The sequence below is a fragment of the Myotis lucifugus genome, unplaced genomic scaffold, assembly GCF_000147115.1.
Source record: "Myotis lucifugus unplaced genomic scaffold, Myoluc2.0 scaffold_243, whole genome shotgun sequence".
Classification (NCBI taxonomy): Eukaryota; Metazoa; Chordata; class Mammalia; order Chiroptera; family Vespertilionidae; genus Myotis; species Myotis lucifugus.
Genome location: NW_005871291.1, coordinates 1,350,267 through 1,366,590, shown reverse-complemented (window position 1 = coordinate 1,366,590; position 16,324 = coordinate 1,350,267). Strand labels below are relative to the sequence as shown.

Genomic DNA, 16,324 nt, shown 5'->3' with positions numbered 1-16,324 from the left:
TATATATATATATATATATATATATATATATATATATATATATCAGGCCTGATGCACAAAATTGGTGCAAGGGGCTCAGCCCTCGCAGCCACAGCATCATCCAGAAGGTCGTTCGGCTGTCTGGTCTAATTAGCATATTACACTTTTATTTTTATAGATATATGCAATGGAATATTATTCTGCCATAAAACAAAGGAAATCCTGCCATTTGTGATAACATGGATAACTTGAGGGTATTATGCTAAGTGAAATAAGTCAGGCAGAGAAAGTCTAATACCATTTGTTATCACTTACATGAAATCTAAAAGAGAAAACTGACCTGATAGAAACAGTGTAAACTGATGGTTGCAAGTGTGGTGGTGGGGCAGATTGGTGAAGGAGATTAAGGGGCACAAACTTTCAGTTATAAAATGAATAATATGTGGCTACCTAATCTACAGTATGGTGACTATAGTTCACAATACTGTACTGTATACCTGAAAGTTGCTAAGAGTAAATCTTAAAAGTTTCCAACAGACACACACACATACATCAAAACAAGGTAACCATGTAAGGTGATAGATGTGTTAACTAACCTTACTGTGGTAATCATTTCACAAAACTTATATATATCAAATCATCACATGGTACATACTCACACAATATTGTTTGTCAATTATATCTCAATAAAGCTGGAAAAAATCTATGCTACCTCATTTACCAGGGTAACTGTAAAATGCAATGAGATATATAAAAGCCACTTTATAAAATTTAAACTTTCCAAAAGTCTAAGGAATTATTAATTTTTCAATATTCAGGTCACAATTATAATTTAATTCCATGCAACACTGGGTGTTGCCTGTGTCTTTAAGGCATTAGTTCTTTCAAGTAAGAAGGCTGCAGAAGGCTCAGATGACATGTACAATAATGATTATTAAAATCCAGTCAAATTCTACCATGAACAATTCTCTTACTGTAAAAATTCATGAGTGGTACAAAGCCACATATTTTTTGCAAAATATCCTAACATCAACAATTTGAAACAACTAGGTTTTGGACTTTGAAGGACAATATTCTGCACTCTAAACTGTGTTATTAGTTATGAAAATGCAAAGTTAATCCCAAAGATATTTACCTAAAAATAATCATAAAAATCCTATAGAGCAATTTTATTAAGCAGTTCTACATGGCAAAGATCTAATGTGAAAAGAATGATGATTTGGAAATACGAGTATGAAATTAGGTTCTTAAAAAAAATGTGTGTAAATGGAAATATCCCTGGAAGTTATTTTTTTTTTGAAATGGGCAAAAATGCCCACGATATGTCATAAATGCTGGATTTCTGCTCAGAGCAGTGATGGAGAGTCACGCTGCCTGACACAGCAAGAGCTCCCAACAAAGGCTGAGAGTACCCGCACAGCAGGCTGGCTGCTCATTATCTAGAACGCTAGATAGAAAATTGTCAGCTTCCAATAGTTTGGTGGGATGAGGTATGAACACTGTACAAAGAACTGACCGAGAAAAGAGATTCAAAATCCTATTCCACTTCAAACGACCTCCCTGAGTGACCTCTGAATTGGAGCTGGGCTGTGACATCAACATTCTACTGAACAGGGTAGGTGACTGAATCCTCAAGGACACACACTATGGCCTAGAAATGCAACCATACTGCAAAACAGGTCCACGCAGGAAAGAGAAGAAACACATATATACACGCATCTTGCTTATCAGATGGCCTTCAGCAAGAATATAAAGTAAATTTTGACACTGAAAATAGTCCCTGGAGAAAAGCAACAACATCTCACTAATCCACATTCTATGAGGTTTCAGCTATTCCAGAAGGCCGCATTTCTTTTGCAATTCAAAAGTGATAATGCTTCTGAGAGACAAAAATTATTCGGATACCTTGTGTCCCCCTGCCACCTTCACCTATTGTCCCAAGCCTGGGGTAGCTATCTGTACCAAACACTGTGCTTTAAATGACTAGAATAGCCCTTGGTTTTCTTCCAGGCTCTTAGCATCTTCCTTTTATTGCTAGATTACTTCTCCCCTTCACACCTCTCCCAGGGGTTTGGGGACAAGACTAAGAGGATTGCAGCAGCAGGAGGGCAGGTACTAGGAGTGCCTCCCTCCATCAATTACTGTGCTAGCAGAACCTCTGCAGGCCTGTGGTCTGGAGAACCCGAAGCAGAGTTCAGTCTGGCTGGATTCTCAGAAAAACTTACAGCTTTCAATTTCCAAGGTGCAGTTTTGTTCATCCAGTGGGTACCGCCTGAGGTCCATCATGCAGGCAGCTGTGGTTGTGATTCTAGAAGAGAAAGAGCAAGGATACATGCTGTTAGCTGGCCCGTGGCTAGAGTTGGAAAAATTAAATCCAGGTATCAAAGAGGACAGAACTGGGCCTGTAGGAGACTGATTCAGCCAAAACTCTAATGAGAGAGAGTACAGCAAACTTTGGATAACCATTTACCCTTAGAACCTCATGCTGATTTGTAAAATAAAGAGACTGGACCAAATCAGTATTTTCCCAAAGTGTGGTCCATGGCCTACGTGCACAAAATCACCAGGGAGTGTTGGATAGACAGGCAGTTTCCGTGCTGCAGAATCCTGTGTTTTTTGGGGGATGGGGCAGTGCCAGGACTCTTATTTTAGGAGCATCACAGGTGATTAAGGGTATAAACACAGACATTCTTCTTCCATTCACCTGGCTTCTCCTCCCTTTCTGTAGACCCTGAAATCTAATCTTCAACAATTTTGGCTTTGATCCATCATTTTTGAGCTTTCTGTGCATAGTATAGTACTTTGCAAATGCTTTAATACAAGTCACAATCAGCCTTCCATCTATCACCTGAATTGCTCTGTCCTGCCTGAGTGATCTTATATTCTTATGACCTGTTCGAGGGCTTTCTCCTATGGGCTGGCGGAGTTATTTATTTAGAATAGTTGGTTCTTTTATTATTTTATCAGAGATAAATGAATATGTCCCTTTAATGTCTTTATGTTTCTCTGTCATCATTCTTCCATAATCTCTCTGCAGAAGGAGCCAAACAGCATACAGTCCTAGACGATTTATCAACATATGTTTTCTGAACAATGAGGCAGCATAAGGTCATGAATAAAAAATAAAAAAACCACAAGTCTTAGAACTCAACAGACACAGGTCTGAATTCTAATTCGGCCTCACTGACTGATTCACATCAAGATGGTTAATATCTCCTAAGCAACCTTAGTTTGTTTGTCTATAAAAAGGGGGGATATTATTAACAGCAATAATAATTACCTAACAGGGTTTATGTAAGAACTGATATAATAATTTATATAAAGAATATAAAAGAGTAATGGCATATAATGGGTCCTTTAAAAATTCATATCTGCTGGCCTGTATACCAAAGGGTTGTGGGTTTGATTCCCAGTCAAGGGCACATATCTGGGTTGCAGGTTTGAGTCAAGGGCACATATCTGGGTTGCAGGTTTGAGCCCCAGGCCCCAGTTGGGATGCGTGTGGGAGTCAACCAATAGATTTGTCTCTCTCACATCGAAGTTTCTTCCTCTCTCTCTCTCTCTCTCCGCCTCCCTCCATCCCTCCCTTCTTCCCTCCCTCTGTCCCTCTCTCCCACTCTAAAAATCAATGGGAAAAATGTCCTTGGATGAGGATTAACAAAAGAAATTTTTAAAAAAATTACATCTGCTAAAGATAACAAAGAGTAGAAATTGATGTTGAATGTGACCAACTTTGCCAGACTACTCTGAGAGGCACTCTACCGTGTTTTGGGAACAGAGAAATAAGGTGCAGACAGAAACAGTCCATAGCTAGACCTTTTCCATTAAAAGGTCTTGGACAGAAGTAGACTGAGTGTGTGGAATTCCTGTTAGGTGTAAGAGTCCTACTCCTCAATTGTAGGATGAAAATACAGTAGTGACCCCTTATCTATGGCTTCATTTCCTGTTGTTTTGGTTTCTTGCATTCAACTGTGCCCTGAAAATTAAGTGCAACATTCCAGAAATAAACTATCCATAAGTTTTAAATTGCGTGATGTTCTCAGCAGAATGCAGTGTCCTGCTGTTCTGCTCTGCCCTGCCTAGGATGTGAGTCCCGCTTTGTTCAGTGTCTCCACACTGTAGACGCTCTCCACCTGTGAATCACTTAGTTGCCATCTTGGTTAGCAGATTGGCTGTCAAGGTATCACGGTGCTTGTCTTGTGTTCAGGTACCCTTACTTTACTTCATAATGGCCCCAAAGTAGTCATGGTAGTAATTCAGACATGCCAGAGAGAAGCCGGAAGTGCTTCCTTTAAGTGAAAAGGTATATATGTACAGGGAAAAAAACACACAAAAAAACCCAGAATCTATAAGGTTTAGTACTGTCTGTGGTCGCAGGCATCCACTCGGGGTCTTGGAACACATCCCCACAGATAGGGGGGACTACTGTGACAAAAAAGAAGGGAGCCATAAACAGATGCCCAACTGTGTAAATCAGTGAAGTTTGCAATCACTACTATAGGTTGTGGTTCACACTTTCTGCTGATACATATTCATGGCAGTTAACATCTGTGAACGAGTGTTGTGAACAAGAAAAAGAAATCGACTAATGATATCACAGAAGCACTGAGTTTCCACTCATGCTTGAAAAATAAAGTAGAAGAAAGTGTTTTTCTCACATCAACAACACCCATATTTACTCCAGTGCTTTGCATCTTTAATGCGGTAATATACCTCATAAAGCTGAAAAATATGTAAATGTTTACTAGTTGATGCTTATGAGGCATTTGTGTCTCCTACTGGATTAAAGCAGAAACTCTGTATCCAAAGTAATCCATTTGGAATCATGATCATACAAGAGTGACCTGGGACAAGTGACCTGTATTCTCCAACACTTGGTTACCCTGAAATATCTGAATTAGATACTTGCCATCATAATTTGTTGTGAAATGCTAAATGTAGAAAGAATCTGTAATTCACAAAATATTCTGTAACTTTTGTTATTACTACCTGCTAATGAGAAGATACAGTGATAACTCACTTGACCAGTGGTTCTTTAGTAGTATACATATGTGCCTATATACATGAAAAAAATGTAGAAAAATCACAGACTTAGAGGCAAACCAGAGCTATACAATATGATGTAAATAGCTTCTGAACACATAAACATACAAAAATATGCAATATGTGTATATGGAGCTCTAGTTAATAGATTTTAAGATACAATACAGACATGCATCTGCTTGTTACATGTATAAAAAACCTGCATCTTTTCCAGGTGTTTTGTAAGACTAAGGACCAGAACTGTGTTTGTCTTGCTTGTATCTTAAGTACTTTGCCAGGTGCCTGGCATGTGTCACTAATCCAAGATTAGAATAGCAATGATAATAATGAATAATGACACAAAGAAAAGAAAAGTCGTGGTTATAAGCATTCTCAAATGGAGGACCTTGAAGCAACTCTATATTAAGTGCCTAATTAAATTTAAAACATTCTCAAATAAGTTTGAAAGTCAAGTCATCCTTATACAAGAAGCTACCTGGGATGAATCTTATTTGGAAAATCCCAGTGAGGAGCATACAAATCTATTCTTTGGGACTTTCTGATTTATAACAGGGGTGAGTTTCTCCGGGAATAAGTCAGAACAACAAAAATACTTAGTGGGCTTTTCATGAACATGCCTTCCTGAATCCTGATAAACACCCCTAGTGGGCCTTAAATTATGCAACACCACTACTAGAGTCTTTGAAGGGAGGCTACTAACTCTACAGGATCCTGATTAAGTTTGAGGACCACTGTGAAACACATGGCGATGATTCTGTCTTCAGTCAAAGGAAAGAGTTCATGATGCCTCCAGAAAGTACTTCATTTACCAGTGGCAGATCCTCCATAGTTAAAAGTAGAAATGGGTCTTTCCTGGGGCTGAGTATTATTGCATGATAAAACACAATTTGAGAAAGGTCAATATTCTGACTGGGCTGAGAGATTGTTGAATAAACTCTTTATTCCTTAGCCACTGGGCACTGCCGTCCAAAAACGACATGTGCTATAAAATCCTCACACAGTCCCTTAAAGGCATCTATAAAATCAAAATGTACAACAGCTATGCCATAATTTTGTAGCAAAGCCATGCCCCGTATTTAATGGTGTCATTATGTGAGATTTGATGATGCTACCATGTCATCCAAAGTTCGAATATGGCCAAAGAGAGTTAATAATAATAGATGCCTTTGTCCCTCAGCCAATAGGAAAAAAACTCAGAATCATAATCAACAGACATGTTTCAGGCCTTTCAGTAGGCTCTTCAGGAGGTGCTCAGGTTAAACATGGGTCTTCACATGTGAGAAACTTGCTAGAATTTCAACCAGAGATTATAAGAAAGTAACTTTGAACTTCAACTTTGCTTGAATTCTTTATCTAGATAACCCTCCACATTCCACAAAAAAAATTGTTTTTTCAACAACTTCCTATGTTTTATAAGAACATCAGGTGCTTCATCTCCAACTATATTCAAAACATATTGCTCTAATTCTCAGTATGCTTTTACTTTGTTCAAAAAGTGCTTTTACTTAAAAGCTCAACTTATTCTAGCCCTGGACAGTGTGGCTCAGTTGGTTGAGTATCATCCCATGCACCCCACAGGGGGACATATAGGAGGTAGCCGATTAAAGTTTCTCTCTCACACAGATGTATCTTTCACTCCCTCTCCCTTCCTCTCTCTAAAGAATCAATAGAAACATTTTAAAAATAAAATCACAACTTATTCTAATTACAAAGAATAAAGGAATCCTGTAGCATTAGTAGGCATCATTACTAGAGAAAAAATAGTATGTTAAAAAGGTCATTTATCAAAAATATATATTGATATATATTTTTTGCTAGCTGCAAAACAAACTAATTAAAAATGTAAGCCAGAGGGGAAAAGATACAAATACTGAATTTTAGCATTAGAGTACAACCTGAAATTTTGAAAACTTTTAAGGAGCACATCTGAGTCACTTCTCCCAAAGGTACTTAAAATTTTTTTTTTGCTTTTACAACTCAAGAAGACTAACACTATTCAGTGTCTCACAATCATTTTTAGCCAGGAAACTAATTTCTCACCTATATCCCTCTTGTAATATGCTCTTGCTTGCTCTAGAGTAGGTAAGAATATTGCTGTAGGAGTTAGGTAACTCATTCTTAACAATAATAACATAGCTCATGTTAATTTATCACTTACTAAGTTCTAGACACCATCTAGGGTTACTGAAATGTATCATCTTATTTAATACTAGAGGCCCAGTGCATGAAAATTCATGCACTGGAGTGGGGGGTCCCTCAGCCCATCCTGCCCCCTCTCACAGTCCAGGAGCCCTCAGGGGTGGGAGGTGACCCGGCGATCAGGGGAAGGTGACGCCCCATCATACCTCTGCTGCCGCCACTACCAGCAGCACAAGCCTCTGCCGGCCCTGGTTACCCGCTCCTCGGGCTGGCCCTGGGCGGCTGTGGGGCTGTGGGGACTGGGTGTCGCCATCTTGTGGCTGTGGGCACCGCCATCTTTGAGGGTGTGGCAGTCAATTAGCATATTCCCTTCTTATTGGCAGTGGGTGCCACCATCTTTGCGATGGCATGAGGGTCAATTAGCATATTCCCTCTTTATTAGATAGGATAAGGAATGTCCTACTATTATTCCCACTTTAGGTCCTGTTACTATTTCCATTTTGTAGATGAGAAGATTGAGGCACCGAAAGGTAGAGTGGTTTTCTCAAGGGTCACAGAATGAGTGCTAGAATTGGGATTTGAATCTAGGATGTCTGACTGGAGTCCACATAAATAACAGTAAGCTATAACTAACTAGCTAGTTGACCTTGATAAAGTCATTTAGCTTCTCGACGGCCCATTTCCTATATCCCAAATGAGCTTGAAAATTCTAAATCCTATGAAAACACATTACACGTTCTATGACCCTGCATATTTTGTAATTTTGTTTTATCCACACATTCAAATACTGTACTTCACAGCTGTTCATCCTGTTGTAGTCAATTATGTAGATGAGCCCACCCCAGACAAGCAAACACAGGCCTCTCCCCAAGGAGTCCCACTTCATATTCTCCCCTGACTGAAGGTCTCCCTCAGCATTCTCCTTCCAGCCTACGCTCTTGATTGACCTCCACAGAGGCCTTCTGCTTAAATTAATTCTCCGACACTCACGCATAATTATTTGTAAAAGCTCTCAACAAGTCCTCCTATGGAGTCACATGCGCTACTAGGCTCAACCTTGTAATCACCAAAAAAGTAAGATTGCTAGCAATCATGGTCCCCTTTGATAAATCGTGGGTTTCAGATTAGAGCTATTTGTACTCTTCTGCAGCTGTTTGGCCTTCTATGACTCTGCTTTTCTGGAATCTTATCCTCTGGGAAGATACCGTGACCATTAAAGGGCTAGACAGACTTCTGCTATAGATTCAGGTAGGATTCTGAAAGACATTTTCTTAAATAACATGCTGTGGAATCCAAACAGCAGTAACTAACAAAATCTCACTTTATGAGCATGTAAATTCTATTCAATCAGAAATATTAATAGACATGGCCATATCAATCTAAGCCTTTATTATTCTCCTCCAGTCAGCCAGCCCCTTATTCACCCAAATTTCCCAAGTTACATTCCCAATGGTATCATCCACAAATCCTGCCCTTATCTCAGCAATGACAATATCCTCTCTTCTCTCTAAGTATGTCTTGAAGGAAGTCAGAGTCCCTGAGAAAAAGTCATCATTCTATTTTTTGACTCATAGCCTAACAACAGAAATCTGACTTCAGGTCATTGTAAGAGATTTTATTGAACCAAAGTCACTTACCAACTAGAAAGACACAGAGCTGGGACTCTGGTTATTTCAACAATAATTTTTTGTGTTCACAGTTGAAAACAATATTGTGCCGGATATTTTTTGTTGCATTCATTAAAATATATTTAAAATGCTTTATTTGATTTGTGAATATCAGAGTCACACCATTTCAGAATAAATGCATCAATTTTATTCTAGCCCTGTAATTTTTTTTAACAAGTAAAAAAAAGTGGCTTAGAGATGTTGATTTATAGCTAGTCAGTGACAGACGGAGGTTACAACTTCAGATGGGTCTGGTGTCATTTCTTCTAAATCTCATCCAGTATTATTTAAAAATATAAACTACATACTGGATGTCTCCTTTCACCTCTCCAACTCCATCCTCCATCCTTAACCATCAATGTCTATAGCTCTAGAGACTAGACTGCAGGGTCTTCAAAAATTGCCTCTCTGGTTCTCTGGCTTTGGCCAATGGGGAGCAGGTCAGGGGTTTGGGGGAGGAAGGAGAATGAGACGAGGGATCTTTTTCCCAGGCTCCCTTTCTGTAGGACTTGTGTCCAGGTTCCTCTGACCATTCGCTCCTCTGCCCCTTTAAGTCTGGGATACTAGGAAGCCAATGGCAACTTTTTAATCCTATCTCTAGGAGGGAAAAAGGGAGTGCTATTCTGTCTCTTTGTAAATTGCCTTTTTATTATATTCTTCTCAAATTATCCCCTTTTCAATATGCCATCTGTTTCCTGTTGGGCCCCTGACTGGTAGAATATATTATAGAAATGTATTTAAAATCCAAGATTTTCCTGGTTAGGCTGTCAAAGAAATTAGAAGCATTTCATTCCTTGGATTTTAGGGATGAGGGCTGAAGGTCTCCTCCACCTTCAATAAGCTGCCTCCTTCCTCTGAGTTTAGTCTCAGGACACCACTGTCCATGTCAGAAGCCTTTTCCCTCTCTGTAGCTCCTCCACTGCTGGCCACTGTCTCATCGGTTGTATTTCCTTCATCATACTTGTCACTGTCTGAAGTCAGCCTGTGCATACATTTGTTCATTTGCTATTTTTTGAATCCCTAGTAGATTCTGGGTCTATTATAAATTAGATTTTCCAGAAGTAGGCCCTAAAGGATGCTCATTAGGGATCATCAGTTGTGAAAAAAGGAAGAAGCCGAAATGGACAAAGGGAGAAGTCAACGCAGGATGTCAGCCCTATGACATAACATGTCTAGTGGGAGTATGGCTTTCAGAATGACCTACAGGGGAGTGTGATGGCCTTTAAACCACCTCCCTCCCACACACCACCCACCCACACACACACACACACACACACTGTCCCTGAGTAGCTGGCATCAGATGTCTCAGGAAAATATATGCCCAATCAACTTTTTTTTCTCTCTTGAGATAGAACATTTGCTAAAAGTACAGTGGGAAACACTGACCTAGCCTCTAACGTGACCTCACACATACTTTCCCCGTGTCCATAGTTGCAGGTGTGATAACCTCACCAGGGAAGGAAAATAGGTTTTACTGTTGTTACTGCTGCTGTTATTTTTTAAACACGAAAAATAAATTACACAGAGCTGCCTCCTGTCACATGCTGGCAACTCAACTTGTACTTCTCACAACAACAAAATCCACAAACAATGCTGTCTCGGTCCTTTCTGCTACTCCGAAGTCTAATGGCAAAAAATTTCCATCTCAATAGTATGAAGATCAATAAGCAGAAACCAATTTATAAATTGGGGCTGAGAGAGCCTGTAGGAGGCGCTCTCACATCCTAAACTCATCATCATCAATTACTCCAAACAGGAAGAGATGTGATTTCCATCTCCAACAGCAAGCTGTTTTTCAACTGTATTATTCCAGCAGGAAGAGGGAGGATTTTCTCCTTGCCCAGCAACCACACAGCCAATGAAAGATTTTTATAACTCAGCTAATGAAAAACCATTGCACTGTAAACTCCAAGTTTCCTCCAATGGACTTTTTGTTTACAACAGCCCCTCTGAACTTGCCCTTTCCACTATAAAACCACCTTTCTCTCTGTTGTTCTTTGGACTTGGGAGTGAATCACCACTAGACTGCAGGTTCCAAGTTGCAATTCTTTGTTGTTCCCAATATACCCGTTTTGGTGGAGAACTACCTGGCTTTCTATTTAAGGTCACCAATGGCATTTTTAGTATTTACGAGTTAATTTTTTACATAAAATAGGCACCCAATATGTGGGAAAATGCTTACCACAATTAGAAACTATATTTTTTCATTAGAAATAGATAATAAGCCACGATGGTTACTGCTTATCTAATCAGCAAAAATTTAAAGAAATTAGACTGTTTTAGTACTAGAGATTCTGCAGAGAAATAGATCCTCTCACACATGCTGCTGGTAGAATTTTAAATTGGTACAAACTTTCTAGACAGTAATTTGGCAACATTAATCAAAACCCACTAACTGTACCAATCTTTGTTTCTAAAATTTTACTTGAAGAAGTCAATGTGAGTCTTGACTGGGTGGCTCAGTTGGTTAGAGTATCATCCAAGGTTGTGGGTTTGATCCCTGGTCAGGGCACATACAAGAATCAACCAATGAATGCACAAATAAGTGGACAACAAGTTGATCTCTCTCTCTCCCTCTGATTGAGATCAGAGGCCTTGGAGACCAGCTGTCCTAGGCCCTGGTCTCCATTCTGCCTCTTGCTGGGTGACCTTGAGTCCACAGGTAAAGAAGAGCTGTTATAATGCAAAGGTCCTCTTGATCTCTGGACAATTATTTATTCAGAATTGCATGGAAGCATAACCGTACGAATCTCAGCAAATAGCAATTAAGACTAACTTTGTTTTGACTCCTGGAAACTATTTCCATTTTCTCAGAAGCATTAAGCTACTTAGGATGGAGTTCTGAAATGAGTTGGTGGCCACATGTGGGTCAGAGCAACTAAAAACTGAATTCAGAGAGCTCTTTTAAAACTGAAGTCTGATTCAAACAAAAAATTACAAGCTAGGTTAGAAAATTATATTTGAAAAGTTCCCCCAAGAGCACATCTGTAATGCAGGGTTGTTTGAAAACAGGAAAAAAAAATCACTTTGTACCCAAATGATGATACACTGAGAAAAAAGCTTGGTTGACTAAATAAAGAATTAAAGCAGAATAAAATGAATTATAATAATAAAAAACCTGGGGCTCACTTTAAACAAAGTTTACAAAGAAACAGAAAAGGCTCACAAAAAGATCATAAATACATGTCGAAAACAATGGACCTTTTTTTTGCTTAATCCCTTCACCTTTTTCACTCAGTCCCTCAATAGCACATCACAAAACACAAGTATGAAAACATGCATACCTGAACCAGGAGGAAGAGTGAGAACTGATAACAGAAAATATCAGAAGGGAAAAGATATGTAACAGTTTTTATATTAAAAATTGTATTTTATCCAAGCTGGGAGGTGGGAGCAGGGCTGGGAGGTGGCTGTAGGGCTTGGGAGAATGAGAGGATGGACAACAAATTTAAAGAATGACTGCACTGTGAATATTTTTCCCAGCTTGCCATCCTGGTCTCTCTCTCTCTCTCTCTCTCTCTCTCTCTCTCTCTCTCTTTCTGTTTCCCCCCCCTACCCTCACTCTTTCTTTCTGTTTCTCTCTCTAGAAAACAAAACATGGCAAAATAGCTTCATAATTCAGTAAAATGTTATTGAGAATAAAACCCAATTAAATGCTTACAAATGGCTGGATGAGCACTGCTGCCCCAGCTGAGGAGAGAGAGCAAACGGATAGATTTAATAACAGCTCTGTGTATAGATGGAGGGCTCAGGGGAGTGATGATCGCTGTTCACATTTTCTGCTATGGACCAAACAGAGAGCTCTGGTCATCAATTCTCACATGAAGGACAAGGAGGATTTACGCTAAATAGAAAGATGACTTGGCTGATAGTGAAGGCTATAAAATAATGAAATGGCTCCCCAGGGTAGATGGTAGATTTCCCTTTCTGGAGAGGATGTGTAAAGAACTGGCTCATCTGTCAGGGAGGAGGAAGGCAGGGGCAAACTGCAGCACAGGCTGGTGTCAGTGGCAGCCTGCACTTTCCGATTCACTGAAGCAGCCTCTCTCTTTAATTCTCAGGAACTGAACCCAATGCCTAAACCCTACGCAGCCTCAGCCCACCTTTGCTAATTTGACTGGCAATGGATTTTAGCTCAATCAAACACACAATAACTTGAGGAGTTGCTAAATGTAATTAAATAGCTAAAGAGTTGTAATACATTACAACTATACGTAAACATTAAAGCATTTTAAGGCATGCTTAATGACAACAAGCTCTCGGTAAAGCTATATTTCTGTCAGGTAATTATTAACAAAATCATTAATAAAGACTGTCCTCAGAGCACTGGGATGCAGCATTACCTGTTGGTTATAATGTTCACGCTCGAAGTTCGCATTAGTTAAGGCATTTGTGGTGGTGTAACATTATAATGTCACTAATGAGTAATTCTTTCTAGAGCCGCTATTGTTAAGTGATTGAGATGTGTTGTATCGCTGGGACACATCTAATTCTGTATTTGCTTCCTCAATAGCCTTCTGTCCTCCTCAATTCCTTACCCCCACGTGAAAGCATATTAGACTGTCTTTTCCTGACAGGAAAAGCAATAGATTCATAATTACCAAATGTACACTATCCGTGAGAGAAAGACAATGCAATAAGCTAATGTCTGCTAATTCTCATTAGCCTACTCTTGGTATGTTAAAGAGAAAATAAGATTTTTGAGTTGGATAGTATATAAATGTATAAACTTAAAATTTGCAAGTTTATCACAACTTGGTCAATGACTTTGTAATTATACCTGAATGACAATAAAGGAGTTGACCAATATTAATCAATCCATAGAGTGCCTATATCCTGCAGGGCGCTTGCTAAGCCTCAGAGAATATATTTCATAAAATTATTAAGATGTGTTTGTGGGCCTTGAGAACCTTAACATCAAAGCTTAGATACAAGATAAACTGATCTGAGAAGCAATTAGCATTGTAACCTTCGATACATTTATTAACCTCTTTGAGCCTCAATAATAACAGCATGACAATACAATACTAAGGGCATTTACCTCTTAGTACGAATGTAAGGACTGAAACAATACATAAATATTGTTTAGCATGGAATAGGCATTCCGACAAACTTTAGCTCTGAATATAAAAAATTATGCTGATTTATGTTTATTATTAGGCATATGTGTTAGATATAAATAATTTGTGTTATAAGAACTCCAAACAGGAATAGGATTGGAAGCTGAGCAGTCACTGCACAGAAAAAGAGCTCTCAGCAGGTGACGGAGGATGGGCAAGATTTTGCCAAATGGAGTGTAGCTGGGAGGGTTTTCCAGCCAGCATGGAGCATGTGCCCAGAGCCAGAGCATGTGACCACTGCCAGGGCTCACAGGTAAAATGGACAGAGCACTGTGAGTGGGAAGCAAGTTTGTCAAGATTTGTACCTGGTGAAAAGCTGAATGAAAACAAGCAGCAATTGACCTTAAGTTCCAAGCAAACCAACTTATACTTTAATCCACTGAAAATTGCAGAGGGTGATATGACATAATAAGTGCTGATATCAGGTACTTAAGTCTGATTGAGAGCTCCAAACTCAGATGCCTAGAGCATCAAGGTTATGGCTTCTATAGTATATGGAGTAGCCTCAACACAGGAGAGCAGAAAATGGTGGAGATTGTGGTGAATTAGGGGAAGCAAACCCTTTCTGAATAAGGTATCAATTTCCAGCTTAGCCAGGTGGAAAATAAAAGCTTGTGCTTCTGATCTTTGGATTTAAAAAAAAAAGTTAATTAGAAAGTGTACATTTTACAATGAAATGTCCTAATTTTTTATTATTTTTTTTTCTGAAATTCATTGGGGTGACACTGGTTAACAGGATCATATAGGTTTCCAGTGTACACCTCTATGATACATGATCTGTATATTGCACTGTGTGCCCACCACCCGAAGTCAAATCGTCTTTGGTCACCATATATTGTGCCCTCTTTACCCTCCACTACCCCGCCGAAACTCTTCCCTTTGGTAACCACCATATTGTTGTTGTCTGTGTCTATGAGTTCCAGTTTTATATCCCACATATGAGTGAAATCAAATGTCCTAATTTTTTGAAGTGCTGGGTTGGTCACGCACAATAAATACTTCCATGACTTGCATCCAGCCCCAGCCCCAGCCCCAGCCACAGCCCCAGCCACAGCCACAGCCACAGCCACAGTGGATGTGTGAGTCTGTGGCCCTGGCTGAGAGATATGAGTTGTAGAAGAACGAAATGATAACAACCTTTCATGGATATTGGTCTGTTCCTTGCTCTTCTTTATATGAATGTAAGAGTATGTTGGAATTAGACAAACACAATTTACACTGATGAGCTTGTTCCATTTTTGGAGTGAAATACCTCTTTTCAGGTCAGATGGACACATGTATGAGATGCAAGGAACACTCAGACACGGGAGAGCGCGGCCTTTCAGAGATGTCACAGAGAGGGCACAGGCCCTCTCCCATTCACACGCATAAGTCAGAGGCCTGCTCTCTAGAGGCCCATTTGGATATGTCACCAAATCTACAGAAGGGCGCATACTTTTTAACTCTTTATTGAAATACTTTGCTTCTAAAACTTTTTATTGAAACATAAGTCCAGAAAAGTGCTCAGTTTCTAAGTGTGTAGCTTAATCAATGTGGGGGGATGATCCCTGAGTCACAGAAGCAGGTGAAGAGGTAGAGTGTTTCCCCACCTCCTCCTCCTCCTACGTGTTAGAAGGTCTTCAGGGAAAATCTAGCCAATGTTTCTCCATCCATGTCAGTATATATTAACAAAATGGAGGTGTAACACGCAAGGTGTTGAAGGAAAATCACTTTTACTAATTTATACGGAGTTTCCAGCAATTCTTTGACGGATACCACCTTTGGCCATAAGAAAATCATACGAATTATGCTTATTATTATTTCTGCTAATTGGCCATTCCCCACTAATTTCTGATTATCAACCACTAAACTTTTCTTGGCTTTATTAAAATAGTTCTTAAAAATATTTTCTTGGTATATTAACAGATTATTTCCAATCAGAAGAACTTTGCAGGATGTTTTTCTGTCAATATTTAAATATTAAAAAAAAATTTATAAGTTAACAATTTACAAGGTGGGGCCAGAGAAAGTTTACAGTTGTTCATGTGGAAAATAATACAATAATTGATATATAATAATACAAGAATAAACTTTCGTGTACTCACAACTAAACCTACTCTTGCCCCATACTGTATTTATTTTCCTACATGATTAAGTAAAAGTGTTATTCATCTATTTGTCAGTATTCATGGAAAAAGGGTTACATTTCCCAGAAATGGTTATTGATTTCTGAAGAACTTATGCCAAGTCTCTAAATGCTTCATATTTATTTATTATGATTTATTACTGAAGTGTCTCAACCATCTTTTCCTGTCTCTGTAACATGGTATTTTAAAATAAAGATTCCCAATGCAAAAATTTACCAAATATTAGGGAAATGTATTATGAATTTAGGCA

At 39.1% G+C, this 16,324-nt stretch overlaps 1 protein-coding gene across 3 annotated transcripts in view; it reads right to left on the bottom strand.

Annotated features, from left to right (window-relative positions):
• The window catches only part of GABRB2 (gamma-aminobutyric acid type A receptor beta2 subunit), a 186,357-nt gene that overhangs the window by 90,763 nt on the left and 79,270 nt on the right, over positions 1 to 16,324 (bottom strand). For all 3 annotated transcript variants that reach the window (XM_023762322.1, XM_023762323.1, XM_023762321.1), the window contains exon 5: positions 2,205 to 2,287. In XM_023762322.1, coding sequence (XP_023618090.1) covers positions 2,205 to 2,287 — 83 coding nt within the window. The remainder of the gene's footprint in view (positions 1 to 2,204; positions 2,288 to 16,324) is intronic.